Genomic DNA, 21,291 nt, shown 5'->3' on the forward strand with positions numbered 1-21,291 from the left:
CCAGAGGCAAAAGTAGATAGGTCTAATGCTCTTTTTCTGTGGTAGTGTGGGCGAGCAGTAAGGCTTATCAGAGTAGTACAAAGCATATGTTGTACTCAGAGGCAATAAATGAGACACACTCAAAGAATAAACCCAAGACCAAATTAGAAAAAACTTTTTTTTATGTTTCAAACCCAAAAGCTTCGTAATCGGGTAAGAACCTATTCAACCATGAATGCTTTTCAGTTTAAAAAATAAAACAGTGCAATTCTCAGAGTTCTTCAATTTTAACCTATAGAGGAAAACAATGTTGAGCAAACACAGGGTTAACAACGACTTACACAGCCAATCTCAAGGAGTTAAGGTAAGTACTGGGCACTGATCAGATTTACACCAGCAGGTCACTCTGGACAGCACTGGTACAGTCTGGTGCTGGATGCCCAATGGTTTCCTATGCGAGTATGGTCCTCATGAAGACAGGCTGCAGTCTGTGGCTAGGAAGCCAGTCGGGGACAACAGGCAGGTAGGTAGTAGACTTGGGGTGCTTGGGGACATAGGTACACTTTTGGTCTTTTTCTCCACGGCTCAGGGGGAACAGATGCAGGGGTGTACTTGGTGTCTGATTTCTCTGTCCAGGAGCACTTGTGGTCAGGAGGTCCTGTGTGTTGAGGCTGCAGGGGCCACAGAGGAGTTCAGCAGGTAGGAGGTGTCCAGGGTGGACTCAAGCTCAAGGCAGTCAGGGGACATCACTGGCACCAGTGACCCACCCCAGAAGGAATCAGGGGCGACTTGTGCAGTAGTTGCTGGAGGTGCTGGGATTTCTCTCACCACAAGGCTGCGAGAGAGGGGGCCTGCGTGCAGGGGCTGCAGGCAACTTGGTGGAATCCAAGATGGGTGAGCCCACTCTGGTCAGCTGCAGCACCTTGCTGGAACCGTTGGCTGGCTTCACCCCGAGTCGTGGATGTTGGGTGGAGAGGTCACTTTGGCTGTTGGGTCTTTGCTGTCCAGTGCTGCAGAGTCCTTTCTTGAGGCTTTGTTGGAAAGCAGAGCAACAGCTCACAGGAGTCTCAAGAGTTTATGGAACGCAGGCAGTCCTTCTGGATTTCTTGGAGGCTCAGCTGCAGGATGAGTCATCCTTTTGGGCCGAGTCAATCAAGGTTGCCAGGCAGATCAGAGGGGCTGATTCCAAGTCAGCTGCTGCTTCTTTTCCTCTTCTGCAGGTGCAACTCTTCTTTGTCCTTTGCTACTTAGGTCATCAGGATCTGAGCTCTACAGTTCAGGGGTGCCACCCAAATTCTCAATTTAGGGGTGTTATAAGGAGTGTCAGGTGGTAGCCAACGGGCTGCCCACCTTTAAGGTGGCTACACCCTTTCTCTGACCATTTCTGCTGGCAAGTGGGTATAACCCTAACCCTAGTGGCCTAATCCCTTTCACACAAGATGGAGGAATTTGAAAAGTAGAGTCCACTTCAGCTCATCCACCTTAGGGGTGGATCTGGCATGAACTTGGCACACCCCCTAATCTGCCTCATTTTCTCACCTGTGCTGCTGCCAACAGTGGGGTCAGGACAGGAGGGGTCAGATTGGTCATATCCACGATCTGGAGAGACCTGGGTCACATTACAAAGGCAGCTGGGCCTTTTAAGATTCCACTCCTGAAATGTCCACCCTGCCTGGACAGCGTGTTAACACCCCCGCCCAGTGCAGGCTTTTGTTTCTGATCCTCAAGAGCACTGGCACTCACCTTGTGGGGCCAGAAATGAGTCTATAGTGGCTGAAATGTTCAGGACCAGTCACAGTCAACCCACTAGTAGCTGGTAGGTTTTAGACGCCCTCTGGGTGCAGTTATTAAAACATCCCTCACAGGCATCAGTGAGGGTTTATTAATCCAAGATGTTGGATACCAAACATCCATATATTCAGAGAAGCCATCATGTAGCTGAGGAACTCATAGTGAACAGTGTCCAGCACATGCATTTAAAATGGCTTCCCTGGTCACTTACTATATAGAATCGACAGTCAAAGACAGTCGTGCAGATATGCCCTCACATGCAATATAATTTGCCCTGTCTTAGGGCTCTGAGGCTGTGTAGAGTGATGACTTACATATATTGCATGCAGTTCTTAGGGGGCATGGCACACAGGGTGTTTGCCATGTCGTGTTTTCACTTTGGTCTGTACCAAAACATGCAGCCTTTAATGGCAGCTGGTCATGTGCTTGCTGAGGAGTCTCTTAGGGTGGCACAATTTGTGCTGCATCCCTTAGGGAACCTCCTTAGTACCCCAAGCACCAGGAGTGCCATTTACTAGGGATTTGCAGTACATGCTAAACGTTTTGCTAATTGGGAAAAGTGACTGCAGCTATTTTTTTTGGGGGGGGGTGGGGGGGGGGCTGGTTAGCAGGAGCCTAGTGAACATTCATTGAAAATTATAGCACGAATCAGGCAAAAAGTGGGGGGTGACCATGTCAAAAGCGAGACTTTCCTACATTTCCCTTCAGTGAATACAGGAGTGCCGCTCGTAAATCTACAACAGATGCAAGAGGCAAAACATACAGGTAACTAACTTTCCTCTGCAGCATAACTTAAAGAGTTATATTCCGCTGACCTACAAAACCATAATTCTCTTGAAGTGTTACTGGAGTTAAGGCAGCTGCTACTTCTGTATGCCCTAATCCCCATTCTGGGTGTTCTTGAATAAAAAACTACTGATGCTTAGTGAAGAACTCAAGAAGCTCCAGGAGGCAATCTTACACACTATGCTACACACTATTTTTGTATGCTAAATGTCCTCCTGATGCCCACATGAGCATCATCTGACTAATGTATGCCACGTTTATGAGCAGCGCGTCTGGCTATATCCATCTCACTGATTCTACTGCCCTTCCACAAGTGATATATATATATATATATATCTATATATATATATATATAAAACTCTGTGAGCAAAAGATTTTCGGACTGTATCAAGTAAGTGGCTGCGGCATTATCTTCTGTTGAAGGATTTATGAATGTTGTAGAAGGGCTCGCGACCCTTGTTGCAGCCAGTGACTGACTAGCAATTTTTAGTAACAGTGGAGAATATGAATATATATATATATATATATATATATATATATATATATATATATATATATATATATATATATATCTTGAAGAACATGTAATTGCTATCATTTATAAGTGATGCAACAGCTATGGAAAAGGGTAAGTTCAATTATTACATTCAATAAGTGCACAACTGATCACACATTTGTGTAGCATACGCAAGTCAAATGTACCAGTGTCTTTATAAGATGGAACCATTCCATTTGGCATGAGAGAAACCTGCCCAATTAATGTTAATGGATAAATGTGTACATAAATAAAGAAGGAAAATTCACAAACTCAAATCTGAAACTAGGGGCTAAAAACTAAGTTGGTATCCTCAGATGAGACTGTAGGAGCAGTTCAAGTGTATCAAAAAATATAATATGAACGATGAGTGGCCTTAAATTTAGAAAAGTTGCGACCTTCAAATTACTGTGTATACTTTTATATTAAATAAAACATTTAATCATTTATGTGTTTGTTTGATGAAGGTTTGTTTCTGTATATTTGGTTTCTTTTGTTGTTCAAGCCACTGAAAATGCTTAGTCAGGGGCCCCTGGCTTCCAATAATGACGCAGTAGGGTCACCTGAGTTCAAGTAAAGATTAAGTGGGGGCCCCCAGAATTCAGAAGTCAAAAGGTTAAGAACCCATTGTAAACAACTACAATACTAAGACTTCATGAGCCAGACAGCTAGGCAGAGTGGTTTTGATTCTGACTGAGCTACTGTCTGTTGACTGACAGCTATTTGATATGGATAGGCTGACAACTCGCAATGATGCAGAAGGTTAAAAGTCTCTAGCACAATGTACACTTGACAACCGGCTCCGGAATAACATGTTTCACAACCACTGCATTGCGTGATTACAGAAAACCAAACGGACAGCCTAATAAGACTAACGCCTCTTTAGGGGATCACCCAAAGAGCAAGCCACTCTAGGATGGCTGACTTCCATCTGTATGCCCAGTCTAAGGCACGACTGTACTTGGGTGGCAGCCAATTCTAGAAGAGAAATGCAGGTCTTACTGGAACTCCACTGGGGGCATTGCCTACACGCTCTCCTTGGTAAATTTGTTTACTATCTGTTACACATACAGAAAATACATCCTGAAAACTTCTGATCTTATTGACACAATCTCCCAAATAACTTCTAATTGCAACCCCTCCACTGTACTCTCCCCTCCTGATTTTCTGCCATCTTTTCTTTCTTTTCACCTCTGTTCCGCGTCCAGTTGTCTCTTTACTCCAGTCTCAACTCTTCTCTACTAGCGTTACTATTCCTAATCTTTAGTTGGTCTTTGATTTTCATCTAACTTTCTAAAGACTATATGTTGCTCAATTGGTAATATCAAGCCAGCATCCTATCTCCCTACGTTCCCTTAATCTAGGAAGGACAATGTCCGTCTAACTAACACAGCTTTGTTACCTCTCTATATTCTGTCAGTGTTTTATCCATATGAATGCTGGCTTTGGCTGCACCACCCAAAAAAAAAAGGATAGGGAGGTGATGAAAAGGCCTATTGGACGTGCTGTTGCCCAGCTTCTTTCAAACTTTTCCAATGCTGAATCAGCCTTCTTGTCAAGTAGGCAAGATCCACTGAATAGCAAGTCCATTGAAGAGACTTGCACGTCCCATGAGAAGCCCATGAATCGCATCAAAGCATTATGCAGAAACACCTCAATAGTGTCAACTGACCTACTGAAGCAGTCTGTGTTGTTCAGCCCTGACTGGATGGTGTACTTGGGACCATCTGATGAGAGGGTTTGAGAATGGCTGGCTCAACATTCCTCAGGGACTGCTGGCAAGACCTTGGCGACCATGACCCATAAAGCATGAGTGTATCACACCAGTAAACAGTTGGCATTGACGGATCGGAGGGCTAGACAGGCAGATGAGAACTTCAGCTTCATGAATAGCACTGTTTTGACTCAGTCAGGAGTCATCATGGGCAAAGAATTGGGGATCACTTTATTGATGCAAGCCCAAATCACTACGCATTTCTGGACTAAGGTGCAGCGCCAAAATAAATATAAATACAAATCAGGATTGCAAGGTGCCAATCTGTGGCATTTGGCAAGCAGCACAATCATTTGAGGACAAATACCAGGATTGGACCAGGTGACCAAGAGAGAACGTCAGGGATTCATTATATGGAAGTAAGGGTCCTGATGAAATTTGTCATGTGGTAAAATATCTGCAAATACCTTCGTTTTAACATCCTAAGGTGACTGTTGCAAGCTCAGTATTTTTGGTGCTCCTTTCACTGAAACTGCAAAGGAGGTACTCCTCTTCAGCTAGTGGTCCAGGGGAACAGAACGACCCAGTGCCTGGGGAAGTGTCCAGCCCACTGGCCTCCTTTAAGTCCAAATAGAAATTCTCATCCTATTGTTGTGGATAACCACCATCTCCAAAGGCAGGTTGGCTCAGGTGAAAGTCCGAACTGGAAACATACTGGAATATTGTTATGGCTCTGAGACAAAAGGCAGGACTCTGTCAGATTCTGAATATACTGGAGCTGGTTGTGCCTGTACAGATTCAGAATGCAACCTTGGTCGGATCTCAGATGAATTTGGCTCAAATTTTGATCTGACAGAGCGAGTCTTGCTTCAGGGGATTCGGTATCTGCATCAATGTCAAAAGGACCAACTTGGATTTTCATGTCACATTGAAACGCAGCACCAGAACAGAACCAGAGACAGGTATGGAAGGCAATGATAGCGCCAATGGCAGATCTGCTGGTGGTACTCTGACTGGAGGCTTCCATGGATCCTTGGAGCCTAAAGGAGCATCAGGGGGTACCAAATTAGTCCTAAAGTTAGCAACAAGACCTCCTGAAAAGCTTCAGTCTTTTGCAATGTTGCTGATGGACCCAGAAAGACACGTTGCAGCTAGATCAATTGAGGTATCAGCTCATCAGCAGGGGAGAAGGAGCGTGACTGCAAGTTAACCCAGATATCCTTGCAACTTTTCTGGTTGACTGGCTTGACTAGGATGAATTCCGCTTTGCCTTCAACTTAAACACCTGAACAGCGACAAGCTCCTGTCAAGAGAGCAGTCCGAGAACGGGGACAGGTTCGCCACCCTCAACCTAGCTAAAGTACAGCTTCACATTCTGGATCAGGTTCATAAAGGCACACACTTCCCTGTAGCTGTGTGCTGAGCCCAGACACCAGAGGTACACCTCATGGTGATCTTTCAGACATTTGCTCACCAATACAAGCCATAAACCCTATACTTTTACGAGTGGCATAGTTCCCTTGCACACTGGAAAAAGTAATTTGCGAGGAAAAAAAAACCTGGGAGGAAGCTCTGGTCGGCATATGAAAGGGAGGAAAGAAAGGAGCTGATGACATGCAAGGGTGAGGGGACTATATGTGGCTCCACCATCACTTCCAGTTGGAAACGTCAGCAGGGAGCTGCATGGCACAACCTAACAGCCAGTGAAGCATTGCAGCTAAAAGAACGAGTTACTTACCTTCGGTAACGACTTTTCTGGTGGATACATTAGCTACCTGTGGATTCCTCACCTATTGAATACCCCCCATTGCGCCAGCACTCGACGGAAATCTTCTTCCTAGCTTCTGCACGTTGACAAGGACGTCACTCTAGCCCACGCGACGCCATCTGACGTCATACAGGCAATAAGAGGTCCTCGCCGACGTCAGTACCAACATTTGTTACGTGCCTGAGAATAAAAGGCCATTGAGATGAAAGAACAATAGAAATATTTAATGATATTCCAAACAAACACATCATTCTGAGAATTCAGTCCTTTTTTTTTTTTAAAACAAATATATAATTATATGAACAATATATATATATATATAAATATGTTCATATGCACAGAATATATACAAGTCCTCAAAACCAAGAGGAGCACACTCAAGAACTACTTGGTTAGACCAGACAGGCAACAGGGAGGCGGGTGGGACCGTGAGGAATCCACAGGTAGCTAATGTATCCACCAGAAAACGCGTTACCGAAGGTAAGTAACTCGTTCTTCTGATGGATACAACCAACTGTGGATTCCTCACCTATTGAATAGAGTCCCAAAGCAGTACCGCACTCGGTGGAGGGTGCCTGAATGGTCAAACCAAGAAATCCTGCAGCACTGACCGTGCGAAATGGCCATCCCTTCTGACCTAAGAGTCCAAGCAGTAATGCTTCGCAAAAGTATGAAGGGATGACCAAGTTGCGGCCTTGCAGATGTCAGCCACAGGAACACCCCTAGCCAATGCCGAAGAGGCCGACTTAGCTCTGGTGGAATGAGCTCTTATACCATCAGGGGGTTCCTTCTTTGCTAAAGAGTAACACATTTTAATGCAAAGAACAACCCACCTGGAGAGTGTTCTCTTGTGGACTGCCTTTCCTCTTCCTGATCCTCCAGCCTGAAATCCTTTGTTCTGTCTATATAAAAGCTTAGCGTCCTCTTTGGGTCCAAGCGGTGCAGTCTCTCTTTTTCCTTTGAGGGCGGAGGATAAAACGTGGATAGAGTAATTGTCTGGGCCAAATGAAAGGGTGAAACAACCTTCGGAAGGAAAGCAGCCTTGGTCCTCAACACCACCTTATCCCCATAAAAAGATGTATAAGGGGGTTTTACCGATAGAGCCTGCAACTCACTCACTCTCCTTGCAGAGGTAATTGCAACCAGGAAAACTGTTTTAAGAACCAATAATCTTATGGGGCAAGAATGCATAGGCTCAAAAGGGGACCCAATTAGGAAAGTTAAAACCAAGGTCAAATCGCATTGAGGCATAACAAAAGGAGATGGAGGGAATTTATTCATAAGGCCCTTCAAGAATCTAAGCACTAATGGAGATTTAAACAAAGAAGGCTGGTCTGGAAGACAAATAAAGGCTGACAAGGCAGACAAGTAACCCTTAACCGTAGCTACTGCACAACCCCTCTGTGCTAAAGACAAAGCAAAAGATAAGACATCTGACAAATGAACATGTAAGGGATCAATCTGCCTCTCTCCACACCAAACCACAAATTTAGGCCACCTATTAGCGTAGATAGATTTAGTGGAGTGTCGCCTGGCTGCTAAGATAACATCCACTACATCAGGCGGGAGAGAAAAGGAACTCAGGTTGCCCCGTTCAATCTCCAGGCATGTAGGTGCAGGCTCTGGAGGTGGGGGGGTAAAACCTGCCCCTGCGACTGCGAGAGGAGGTCTGCCCTGAGAGGGAGACGGAGCGGAGGGCACAGTGAGAGTTGGAGAAGGTCCGAGTACCACACCCTCATTGGCCATTCCGGAGCTATTAAGATGACTTGGGCCCGGTCTTGCCGAATTTTCCTCAACACTCGAGGAATCAAGGGAATGGGAGGAAACGCGTAAAGCAACTGGTCGCACCAGGTGCTCTGAAACGCGTCCCCCAAAGCTCCTTGTACCGGATACTGGAGGCTGCAGAATAACGGGCAGTGCGAGTTCTCCCGGGTGGCAAACCGATCTATCCGAGGAAACCCCCACATCTGGAAGATTAGCCGGACTTGATCTGGATGGAGACGCCACTCGTGATCGGCCGAGAAATGGTGACTCACGTACGTTCAAGACTCCGGCCAGGTGATTTGCTACCAAGCAACTCTGATGGTCCTTTGCCCAGGACCATAGCCGAAGAGCTTCTCTGCAGAGAAGGTACGACCCTACCCCTCCCTGTTTGTTTACATACCACATCGCAGTAGTGTTGTCCGTCAGGACCTGAACCGACTGACCGCGAAGGGATGGGAGGAAGGCCTTGAGAGCCAGACGTACAGCCCGTAACTCCAACAGATTGATATGAAACACCTGTTCCACTGGAGACCAAAGCCCCTTGATCTCCAGGTCCCCCAGATGAGCTCCCCACCCTAGAGTGGAAGCATCCGTTATTACTGTGGCCACAGGCTGAGCTTGCGAAAACGGCCTTCCTCTGGAAAGATTGCCGTCCGCAATCCACCATTTCAAATCCATGGCAGCATCTCTGGAGATTCTCACCGATCCTTCGAGATCCCCTTTGTGTTGAGACCACCAATGAAGAGCCCTCATGTGCCAGCGAGCATGCGTGACCAACAGTATGCAAGAAGCAAACAGACCGAGCAGACGTAGGACCTTGAGGACTGGAATGACCGCTCCACTTTGAAACATTGGAACCAACGCCTGAATGTCCTGAACCCGCTGAGGCGGAGGAAAGGCTCGATTCAATGTTGTATCCAGTACTGCACCTATGAACAGGAGGCGCTGAGAGGGCTCTAGGTGAGATTTGGGCACGTTCACCGAAAAGCCCAGGTCGAACAACAACTGGGTTGTCGACTGCAGATGATGCAACACAAGCTCCGGGGACTTGGCTTTGATCAACCGGTCGTCCAGGTAAGGGAATACTGCTATCCCCTTCCTTCTGAGCTCTGCCGCAACCACCAACATCACCTTCGTGAAGACTCGAGGTGCTGAAGTAAGACCAAACGGGAGGACCGCAAACTGATAGTGCTGCGACCCTACCACAAACCGGAGATACTTCCTGTGCGACTTGAGTATCGGGATATGAAAGTAAGCATCCTGCAAGTCGACAGGCACCATCCAATCTCCAATTGTTCAGCGCCAAAAGCACCTGAGCTAGGGTCAGCATCTTGAACTTTTCCTGTTTGAGGAACCAATTCAAGATCCTTAGGTCCAGGATTGGTCTCAACCGACCATCCTTCTTGGGAATCAGGAAGTACCTTGAATAACAACCTTGACCCCTTTCCTGCTCTGGGACCAACTCCACCGCACCCTTTGAAAGGAGGACTTGAACCTCCTGTTCTAACAACAAGAGGTGCTCTTCTGAACAATAAGATGGGCGGGATGGGGGGCGGAAACTCCCGAAAGGGAAGGGTATAGCCGTTTCTCACAATGCTGGTAACCCAGGAGTCTGAAGTTATGACCTCCCACTTGTGGAGAAAACTCAGTAACCTCCCCCCTGCAGGAGTGGAGTTGGTGGAAGCCTAAGGCTACTTCCCCTGCTGCACCCCTCCAGAGGAAGAGGAAGAGGCAGAGTGCTGCTGAGTGGCTCCCCTGGTACGGACCCTACCCCTCCCTCTGAAAGATCTATAGGAGAGAGAGCAGAGGTAGGTTGCTGGAATTTCCCTCGAAAGGAGGAGGAGGAGGAACCACGACCAAATCCTCGAAACCTCCGAAAAAATCTGGAGGAAGTAGAAGAAGTGGCTTGCAAGCCCAGCGACTTGGCCGTGGCCCTGCTCTCTTTGAACCTTTCTAAGGCCGAATCCGCCTTGGAACCAAAGAGCTTGTCCCCATCAAAAGGAAGGTCCAGTAGGATCGACTGCACATCCGAGGAAAATCCTGAGTTACGAAGCCAAGCCAGCCTCCTCGTAACTACAGCAGTGCCCATTGCCCTAGCAACCGAGTCAGTTGTTTCCAACCCAGATTGGATAACCTGAGTTGCAGCTGCCTGAGCATCCGATACCAGGCTTAATAGTCCCTGAGGAACCTCCGTATGCGTTGATGCAATCTCGTCCATCAGGGCATAAATGTACCTTCCTAAAATACATGTAGCATTGGTGGACTTCAATGCCATGCTACATGAAGAGAACACCTTTTTGGATGCCATGTCCATCTTCTTGGAGTCTCTATCCGAGGGCACAGCTGGAAAAGACCCAGGAGCAGACCTTGCCGAGCAGGAAGCCTGGACCACCAAGCTTTCAGGTGTTGGATGCCTGGTAAGAAAACCTGGGTCAGCCGGTGCAACCCGATACCTCCTAGCCACAGATCTATTGACAGCTGAAGACGACACCGGCTTCTTCCAGACTTCCATTATAGGGTCCAGTAGCGCTTCATTGAATGGCAAAAGTGGTTCTGCCGATGTAAAGGCAGGGTGCAACACCTCTGTCAACAAATTCCTTCAGGCACCGGCAAAGGGAGATCCAGGAAACCAGCTGCCTTCCTGATAACAGAATGAAAAGTGGCCGCCTCTTCTGTGTACTCCCCAAATGACGACAAGTCCCACTCGGGAGAGGTATCTAGGCCACTAGCAGTGTCCAGTCCATGGAGACCCTCACGAGAGTCCTCACTCTCTCCTTCCTCCAGGTTTTGTCCCTCTATTCTCGGCGTCGACATGGCGTCAGCGGACATCGAAGAACGACGCCGATCCTCGGATCCGTCCGACGCCGGGTCTACAGGCGCCATAGGCCTCTTCGGCACCAAACGAGGAACCGGATGGAGTGAAGACTGCCTCGGAGTCGTAGGTCTAGACGGCGTCACTGGCTGTAACATCGAAGCCGCCGGAGCCGAAGCGGTCGGAGCCGAAGTCTCAGGAGCCACAGGAGCCGATACCGGCGCCGAGCCCACGTTCCCCAGGGGGAGAAAGGGCATAAAGGGTGCTGGTCGAAGCGGAGCCGGAGCACCCATGTTGAAGGCCAAAGGGCCCGAAGGACCAGCCGGTCCACCACCTGGATCCATCTGTTGGAAGATGGAAAACATCGCATTTAAAAATGCGGTACTATCAGCTCCATGGGCCGGGAAAGCCGGGTACTGGTTCAAAGGCGACACCGACGCTGGTCTCGACGTCTGCAAAGACGGAGAAAACATCTGAGGCTGCGGAACCTCAAACACTGAAGGTGGTTGGCCCGATGACACGGGCGAAGTCGGTGAAGCTGGAGAAGGCAACGGCGTCGGCGGCTGGGGAGTGACAGTGGGACTGACTTCCCAAGTCTTCCGACGTCGAGACCTCTCCCTACTCGACCGGCGCCGTGATTCTCGACGACGCCGGGAGTCCCGATTACGCCGATGAGACTTTGGTGACGAGGATTTTCGATGACTTCTCTTTTCCTTCTTTTTCGACTTTGCCAGAAAAGGCTTGGCCTCGCACTCTTTCAGGGCCTTAGGATTCATATGCTGACAAGAATCGCTCTTGTCAACATCATGATCGGAACTAAGACACCACAAGCAGTCAGAATGTGGGTCCGTTACTGACATTTTGCCCCCACACTCACGGCAGGGCTTGAATCCTGACTTTCTTTGCGACATTGTAATCTCAAAGAAAAAAATCTATCCAAAAAACACACTAACTGTCGAACAGCAACAGTAGCTCCCTCAAAGATAACCGTTTCGAATGGCACGGAAAAAAGGGAACTGACGTCGGCGAGGACCTCTTATTGCCTGTATGACATCAGACGGCGTCGCGTGGGCAACTGTGACGTCGACGTGCAGAAGCTAGGAAGAAGATTTCCGTTGAGTGCTGGTGCAATGGGGGGTATTCAATAGGTGAGGAATCCACAGGTAGTTGTATCCATCAGAAAGGTTCCAGATCCAGCCTCAGGATATTGTATAGGTAAGAAATCTGCAGTTACGAGCATCTATCAGAAAGTCAACTACATTGATTAAAAATAAAGGAAAGGGTGTGAAACTGAAGAAAAAAAAAAGAAAAAAAAAAATATCAAATGTATTAAGTTTGCATTCAAATTGTAACTTAGACTATTGACTTCATTACATGGAAATATATGTAAGAACAACAAATCAAAACCAAAATCTTACTTTCCCTGCAAATATCAAACTAAAATTCACCTGAATATTGAAGTCAAGTTCCTGGATTTCCACAGGCCGTATACTGCTCATTGTGGAGTAATATAAGAGAAGTGTAATGACCTGCAACAAAACACATAAAAACATGAAACTGAAAAAAAAAAAATCAAGTGGTATTGATCACTTTCTGAAAATGCACACACATTGATCCTGGTAGAATATAATGGGTTTCCAATAAATTTGGCAGAGTTTGCGTTGTGACCAAAATACCCAATATAAAATAACCAACTGTGTACCAAGGTGTATTTCTCAAAGGGAAATACTTTCCTAGCGCAATAAAACTCGTAGATAAACAAAACCCATACACAGTTTGAGCAGAGGCAGGTGGATTGATGCCACCAATGAGTGATGCAGACTGTTCCTGACAGTTTCTCAGTGCACTAATCATTACCTCTAATAGGATTTCCAATCCCTAGTGCTCTGTAAAATGGTGGGGAGGCCATACGTACAGGATTTTCTAATATAACAAAATGCATTTGGGACTGTGTAGCTGCATGAAAGTATCTTCAGTAACCACAGTGGATATACTGCAATAGATGGTAAAGATGAAAACTTCCTGTGTGACAGAATTATGCCCAGTCTCTGTTGACTGGGAATCAATTTCAACTTAATTTCAGTGAGTGACCCAATGGGACTTGTCCTTTTTTGTATTGACACTGGGGATTTTGGGCAACACGGCAATAAGCCGACAGGGTGAGCAGGATACTTCTTTAAGCATATAAACTACAAGCCAGTACGAGCAGAGATACAACAATTAGTAGTTTGCTCCTCAAATTCCTTTGTTCTTCTGCTTTTGTAAAGGATTGAAAAGGTGTGTGTGTGTATGTGATGCTGTGGAGGAAGCTGGCATAAGTAATAATAGTGAGTATGTTTCCGTACAAGTGTTTTACATATTTCAGGAACATAGGTCTTTTTATCAAAATACCACTGCTCAATCATTTAAGTCACATGCTGGTTATTAAGAGAACACCAAATAAGGAAAATACCAAGGGGAAGAGGTAAGATTTATCGGCTGTCAAGGCAGAACCTGTATTATTCCCCTTCCTCTGTAATGCACAGCAACCAATGAAAGACATTTTGCTAACACCCATGTGACTTTATTATGCAGACTGCAAGTCTCATATTTAACATGCTATCTAATATATGGGTTGGTAAATTAGGAGTCTTACAGAAACAATAGTGAGAAATATGTACTCATTGGCATCCTGAATAATTAAACCTAGGGGCTTTTTTTTTTTTTTTTTTTAGGGACACACTCTTTGTGTTGGGTTTGCTCAATCTAAATCACTTGCATTGCTTTGAACAGGAATTATTGATGTCTTGTGTGACAATTTTCTAGTTTTTTTTTTAGGCTATACTATGTGTGTTTATTTTCTTAACATACATTAGATATGGTACTCTTGCAGGTCTTTAGGATTTATTTGTCTGAAGAAATCTGTTCTCTTTATTGCACACAGAACATAAGTCCACCTCTGACCTGGATGCTGCTACTGAAGACCAGAGTTATGCAGCAATTTTCTGTAACTGGATTGGCACCTTCTGGAGCCACCCCACACTCAGCCTTCTAGGTTGCTGCTCCAATGCTCTCCTCTCCTATCACCACAAAAGACTCGATGTTCTACAGTAGTTATTTCCAGGTGATATATTTTAGACTGACCAAGATAATTGCCTATGAGACTCTAAACATCAAACCTTTTGTGTTTTTACACCCAAGCCATCAATGGAAAGAGTTGCTGCTGACACTTTTCCATCCACCGCCGTCCCCACACAAAGTAGCAAGAACTTGGCAGAAGGCACTCTTCACTTAAAGTAGGTATGACTAGGTTGCGATTTTCCAATTGGTTTGGTCCTCTTGGAGAAAGCAAGGGTATTACTCTTAAAAAGTCACTAGAGATGTTCTACGAAATCATAAATGTGTCCACCATCCACTTCTGTTGCATGGCTAGTAATACAGCAGCACTGGTGGCATCAACGGTTTGCTCTCCGTAACATTTTTCCTAGTCCATGTCTTTTTAATTCAAGGTGCCCCCTAACCTACAGCTGAAATGCATACTGGATGCTTTACTTCACTTGAGACTGAGGATACCTCAAAATGATTTGGCCACCAGCCTTGTTTTTCAGGGCGAGTCACCTTTGACTCTTAGCTACTGGTTAGTGGTGGGTTCAAAGGTTTTTGGAAGAGAAGTGTGGCTGTGTAGGAAGCTGGCACTCTATATGGTGCATTAAAAAGTACACAGTGCAGATAGACTAATGCTCTACTTTGTGGCAGTATGAGAGAGCAGTTAGGATTATCAGAGGGTAGTACTAAACATTTGTTGTACTCAGAGGTAATAAATGACACACTGTCAAAGAATAAATCCAAGACACTTAGAAAAATAATACTTTTGTTTATATATATTTTAAACCAAAGAACTTCGCTACATAGTAAGTACGTTTTCAAGCATAAATACTTTGTTTCTAAACTCGACAGTGCAATTTCAGAGGTCTTCAATGTTAACCTATGGAGAAAAACAGATAATCAGCACACACAGTTAACAATGGCTTACCGTAATGATATTTGTGTTTCGACCACTGACTCCACGTTGCACTTAGCCTAGCAGCACACCATCACATTAGTGACCACCAGCTTCATGATGCCTATTGACTTTAGCATTAGCCAATGTCACGTTAAAAGCTGCAAGTATTTTTCCATGCTCACGTTAGACAATGTGCTCATGTTTTTATTCTGCATGTTTGTGTGCTCTTTCTCACCAAGAGCTTAGGCTGATAAGAATGTACTGGAATGATGTTTACGGTATGCAGGGAACGGTTTTGTTTTGAGAAAGGGCACCTTGGGATCTTGGTCAATTTCAGACGTGTTCTTTTCAAAGCTGACCTGAAGTAGCCAGCATTTTTTTTTTTTTTTAATAATAAACCTATGGAGTGTGAGTAGGTTTCTAGACTTATCCTCTCGTTTGATTAAAGTATATAAGAGGCCGAGACCAGATGGACCGGGGAGAGACTCAGATCTCGGACATGATCAGGACACTGAGGTGTCATCCTTCCTGTGAGGATAATTGATCTCCCTCTCGTTCTCTCGCCATGATCAATTCTGGGATCTGGCGGTCTGATGCTGATAAGGGGGAGATGACGCAGATTTGCCCGTGCCTCATGGTGATGCATTTTTTCAATTCTTGTTATCTGCTTTGCATTGTGATAGACAGATTTTATATATATACTTACATATATATATATATATATATATATATATATATATATACACACACACACACACACACACACACACACACACACACTTGCTGTGTATACTGCAGTGGGGAATCATTTGTACATCTTTTTATGTCATTGCTGTGACCATTTTTAAACGTGTGCTTTCAGCATGCTAATCTCCTCTACGAACCATGCAGCATGATTTAATAAAAGTCGTCTTTAGACTAAGAAGCGCATTCCAGAGATTTTTATCAGTGTATGAGTGTTTTATCTCAGTCATCAGTGAAACAAAACATGTACGAGGCCAATATCTGAGTTAAGGTAAGTAATGGGCACTGATCAGAACCACCCCAGCAGGTCACTCCAGGCAGCTGGGTGCAGCAAGGCATTGGGTGCCCAATGCTTTTCAAAGGGAATTGGTCCTCATGAAGACAGGCTGCAGACTCTGGCAAGGAAGTCAGTCGGGGATAACAAGCAGGTAGGTTGTAGACTTTTGGTCTTCCAGGGCCCAGGGACGACAGATGCAGGGATGTCCTTAGGCATCGGGTTCCTCTGTCTGGGAGCACTTGCGGTAAGGGGGTCCTATGTGTGGAGGCTGCAGGTGTAGTTGAGGAGTCTAGCAGGAGTGAAACTAGGGTGGGCTCGAGCGAGCCAGTGAACATCATTAGCACCAGTGGCCCACCACAGAATGGGTCGTGGGCGACAGGTGCAGTGGTTGCTGGACGTGTCAGGTTTTCTCTCACCACAAGGCCGCTGGAGAGAGGGCTTGCATGCAGAGGCCTCTTGGTTTCATGGAGGCTCAGCTGCAGGACGAGTCATTTTTTTGAGCAGACTTTGAGATCAACAGGCAGGCTGGTACCAAGTCAGCTGCTGCTGCATTTCCTTTTCTGCAGGTGCGACTCCTCTCTGCCCTTTTCTTCTTAGGGTCTCAGGATCTGAATTCTATGGTTCAGGGATGCCAGCTAAATACTCAATGTAGGGGTGTTGCAGGGAGTACCAGGAGGTAGCCAAGGGGCTGACCACCTTTAGGGTGAGTACACTTCTTATGACCACAGCCCCTGGTACGGGGACATATCCCTAACTCTAGTGGCCTAATTCCTTTCCAAACAAGATAGAGGAAATTAAAAAGTACAGTCCACTTCAGCTCGTCCACTTTAGGAGTGGGCACACCTCCTAATCTCACAATTTTCCCACCTGTTCTGCCACCAAAAGTGGGATCAGTAAGGAGGATGGGGTGGGGGAAGGAATCCGTCATCTCTGCCGTCTTGAGAGACCTGGGGCACATTATAAAGGCAGCTAGGCTTTTGAAGCTTCCCACCCTGAAATATCCACCCTGCCTGGGTGAGGTGCTAACATCCCCGCCTAATACAGGCTTTTGTCTCTGTCCCTCGAAAGTGCTGGCTCTAATCTTGGGAGGCCAGAAACAAGTCTAAAGCAGCTGAACAATTCAGGACTAGTCAGTCAACACACTGGTAGGTTTACAAGGGGCACCTCTAAGGTGCCCTCTAAGTGCAGTTATTAATAAATCCCTCACTGGCATCAGTGAAGGTTTATTAATCCAAGATGTTTGATACCAACTATCCCTATATTCAAAGAAGCCATCATGTAGCTGGGAAACTCGTACCGACCAGTGTCCAGCACATGCACTTAAAATGGCTTCCCTGGTCACTATGTCTGAGAATCGACAGATGCAGATATGCCCTGACATGTCATATTTCATTGGGCCTTAGGCTGAAAGGCCTACTAGAGAGGTGACTTACATATATTGCAAGCAGTGTAGGCTGTGGGCCATGTCGTGTTTTCACTTTTGTCTGCACCAAGATACACAGCCTGCAATGGTAACCTGTCATGTGCTTGGTGAGGGGTCCCTTAGGGTGGCACATTTCATGCTGCAGTCCTTAGTGACCCTCCTTGGTACCCCGAGCCCTAGGTACCATTTACTAGGGACTTACAGTGGGTGCTAAAGGATTTGCCAATTGGGAAAAACAACTGTGCAGTTTTGGAGGAAAGATCTGACATTGGGGTCCAGGTTAGCAGGACCCCAGTGCACTTTCAGACAAATTACACCAGAAACCAAACAAAAAGTGGGGAGGGTGACCATGTCAAAAGAACCACTTTCCTACAGGCTGCACCTTAACATAGCTCCTCCTACTGAAGGCACCCCCTCTGGTGAAAATATGGTAATGCCCAGAAAAGGGGATCCATTTTCCCCTCAAAACTGAATACATCTGACGGTCACTTGGTCAATATGCCCTGAAAGGCATAATCTAGAGACATGCTGGGAGAAAACAGGGCTGATTGCAGAGGCCCCATAACTTTTTGCCCCCATTTTCCACTTTTTGCTGGTGTTTTACTGACTTTAAAGGTGCCCTGGGTACTGCTAACCAGTCCCAGGGCCTGTGCTCTGTGTAAAATGGAAATGCAAATTAGGCTAATTATAATTGGCTAAGTTAACCTACCTATAAGTCCCTAGTATATGGTAGGGCATGTAGGTTTAGGGACCACAGCATAGGTGGTGCACACCTAGGTGCACTGCTGAGGTGCACAGTGTCATTTTAAAAGCAAGCCTGCCTTACTGGCTGCTTTTAAATTAAAGTTATATGCAAATTCGACTTTGGAATTAAAGGTACTTCCAAAGTCTTAAACTACCTTATTTTTACATATAAGTCACCCCTAAGGTGTGCCCTATGTGCCCCTAGGGCTGGGTGCCATGTAACTATAAGCAGGGACTTTATAAAAATAGATTTATAAGCCCTGGTGAGGTAAAAACAGCCAAATTCGTTTTTCCCTCATTGAAGTAAATGGCCTTCATAGGCTAGAATTGGCAGACTTTATTTTAAATTTTAAAGTCTCCTTAAATGTTACATACCAAGAATTTGGTATCAAATTGATTGTTGTAATAAATCCCACAACTTCCAGTTGTTGGATTTAATATAACTTGTCCAGGTAAAAAGTTTAGACTTTACCTAAAAAGTTGCCAATTTCAGCTCTGCATTGTTTTTGCTGCTAAGCTCTGATTGGCCAGCCTGCAGCAGCTTCTGCCAGGCTGCCTTGATGAGGTGTGAAGTGGCCATACTTCACACAAAGGAATGTGCTTGGGGGAGAGAATCTCCCCTCAGCAGATGGTGAGGCAGGAAGGGGGAGGGCTGCCAAACTGGTCTTCAAAGGCAGAGAAGGACATTTGCAGCACCCAGCAACACCCCCACATCCTGCAACCCCAGACAGCTAGGTGCCCCCTTGATTAGATTAGGAGAGGGCAGGAGAGGGGTGTGTTTATGATTTTTAGCCACACCAGTGGGTGGGCTCAGCCAGATGTAACCTCCAAAAATCAGATTCATCCATGTTGGATTTTTAGAGACTGTTGCCTTCTGGGATGGATTTTTGCCACACTTCCCAGGAAGTGGTCATCACAGGGGGACGACCCTGTCCCTGATTGGAGAACCAGGGCCCCCCTGCTTTTCACCCAGGAGCAAGGATAAAACTGGCAGACCTGCACCCACACCTCAGATCCCCTCCAGAATTCAACAAGAAAGGAACTAAAGAAGAAGAAGGACTGCCCTGCTGGACCCCTGGCCTGCACCTGGACCCTGCACTCAGAAGGACTGCACCAGCTGCACACTTGGGCTTCACCACAAGAAGGACTTTGCCTGGCTTCAACTGGTTCAAGGAGGGACTCCCGGTTTGCTACAGGTGAAAAATTGCTAAACCAGAGTCCCCTGCACCAACTCCTGAAGAAAGCGACCAGCTGACCACTGTCCAGTGGCCAAAAAGGAGTTTGCGCCAGGTGCATTCTGGGAGTTGAAGTTCGCACCCCCCAAGAACCATCACAGAACTTCTGGACCCTTGGGGTGAGCTGTGGACCCCAAAAGAACCTTAAAAGAACATCTGGGTGAAGCCCCAGAAGTTTGGAAAAGATTTGAGAATTTTTGGAAAAAAGCTCCAGAGAGGGACCGACCCGCCGCGGAAATTCTAGCCGGCTTTCCTCAACCGCGACCCGGCCTGACTTCGTGGTTCGTCCCGGCAAAGAAAAACATCCAAAAAAGAGACTAAGTCCGAACGTAAAAAGTTGACCGGGACCTCCCAGCCATCGTATCCGAGAAGGGCTCCATGGACGTCGGATCAAGATCCAGGTTTACCCCGGTCGAAGGATTTTCATCTCGAAAAAACGACTAAGTCCGAAGGTAAAAGTCTCCACCGAGGAAACCCACATCGCGTATCCGGACAAGGGCTCCAGGAGGTCGGATTCAACTGGCAGGTTCGTCCCGGGGAAGAAAAACATCAAAAAAGAGACTAAGTCAGAAGGTAACTTTTTAACCGAGGGCTCCCGCGACTTGTAGCCGAGCAGGGCTCCATCGCGGTCGGCCTGAAAGTTTGACTTTGCCCCGGTCCTGGTGCAACCAGATGACCCGATTGGCGCTTTTTGTTTCTAAGCGCTAGAAAATAATAATACTTTAAAAATTCATATCTCCGGTTCCCCTGAACCGATTTTAATCGTTTTTGTGTCATTTTAAAGATAAAAATATAAGCTATTTTTATAAATTGGTTTTGGATTTTTAAACTGTTTCCTGTGTTTTATTTAATTACTGTTTTGTGATATTTGAATGCTTTACACTTTGTCTCCTAAGTTAAGCCTTGACGCTCGATGCCAAGCTACCAAGGGTAGAGCTGGGATTAATTTACTGAGACCTAACTGTACCTATGTGGAGGTTTGTGGCTTGTTGCTAGGTGTAGGTACCTACCTGCCCTACCAATAACCCATTTTCCAACACATGCCAACACATATAGGTAGGGCTATCCTTTCACAAGTATGTAGATCCTTTTCCAACAAAGGCTCTGAGACTAGGCACAGGATGTAAAATTTGATGATTTCCTTTACTCAAAGCCAAAGGAGTTCTTTCAGTGCTGAGTAACGTGGGCAGGTTTCCTCAGATTCACCCTGCGTTGATTTTTGATCCTCACTCATCTCAATCATTTCCATCAAAAATTTGAATCGCAATCAGTTGGTCTTCTTTGTAAGATTAACTATGAAACAAGGTACCAATAGCATATCTATGAAAAGAAATAAAGGCTTTATTGATTTCAAATTGATACTTTGTTTGTAAAAGTGAAAGAACCTTTACTAACATCAAATTAAAGACAGACGTAAAAAATGATGTGGAAGCCAGGGTGAGGTAACTTAATTGTTAATAGACCTATAAGTCCATGGGTTAGGCAAAGTCACCACCTCTCAGATTTTGCTTATGGCCGCTACTAGTAGCTTCTGGGACATCAATATGAAAAGTTGAAATAACCTTTAGGACTCTAGAAAGTGCAATGCAGGGTAAAAGACCCAGGTTCCAAGTAAAAGCAAGAAAGTAGACCTCTAAATTTCTATTTATACGTCGCTGTACACCCTGAAATCTAAAGATCTTGCCCATTTCTACAGGAAAAGAATGAAGGAACACTAAGGTAAGTCATAGATCTTTA

General features: G+C 45.9%; 1 protein-coding gene across 11 annotated transcripts in view; it reads right to left on the bottom strand.

The window, feature by feature from the left end:
• NUMA1 (nuclear mitotic apparatus protein 1) overlaps nt 1-21,291 on the bottom strand; it is a 443,588-nt gene that overhangs the window by 331,092 nt on the left and 91,205 nt on the right. For all 11 annotated transcript variants that reach the window (XM_069203745.1, XM_069203747.1, XM_069203751.1 and 8 more), the window contains one exon: nt 12,598-12,678. In XM_069203745.1, the coding sequence (XP_069059846.1) occupies nt 12,598-12,678 (81 nt within the window). The remainder of the gene's footprint in view (nt 1-12,597; nt 12,679-21,291) is intronic.

The sequence above is a fragment of the Pleurodeles waltl genome, chromosome 8 (genome assembly GCF_031143425.1).
Source record: "Pleurodeles waltl isolate 20211129_DDA chromosome 8, aPleWal1.hap1.20221129, whole genome shotgun sequence".
Classification (NCBI taxonomy): Eukaryota; Metazoa; Chordata; class Amphibia; order Caudata; family Salamandridae; genus Pleurodeles; species Pleurodeles waltl.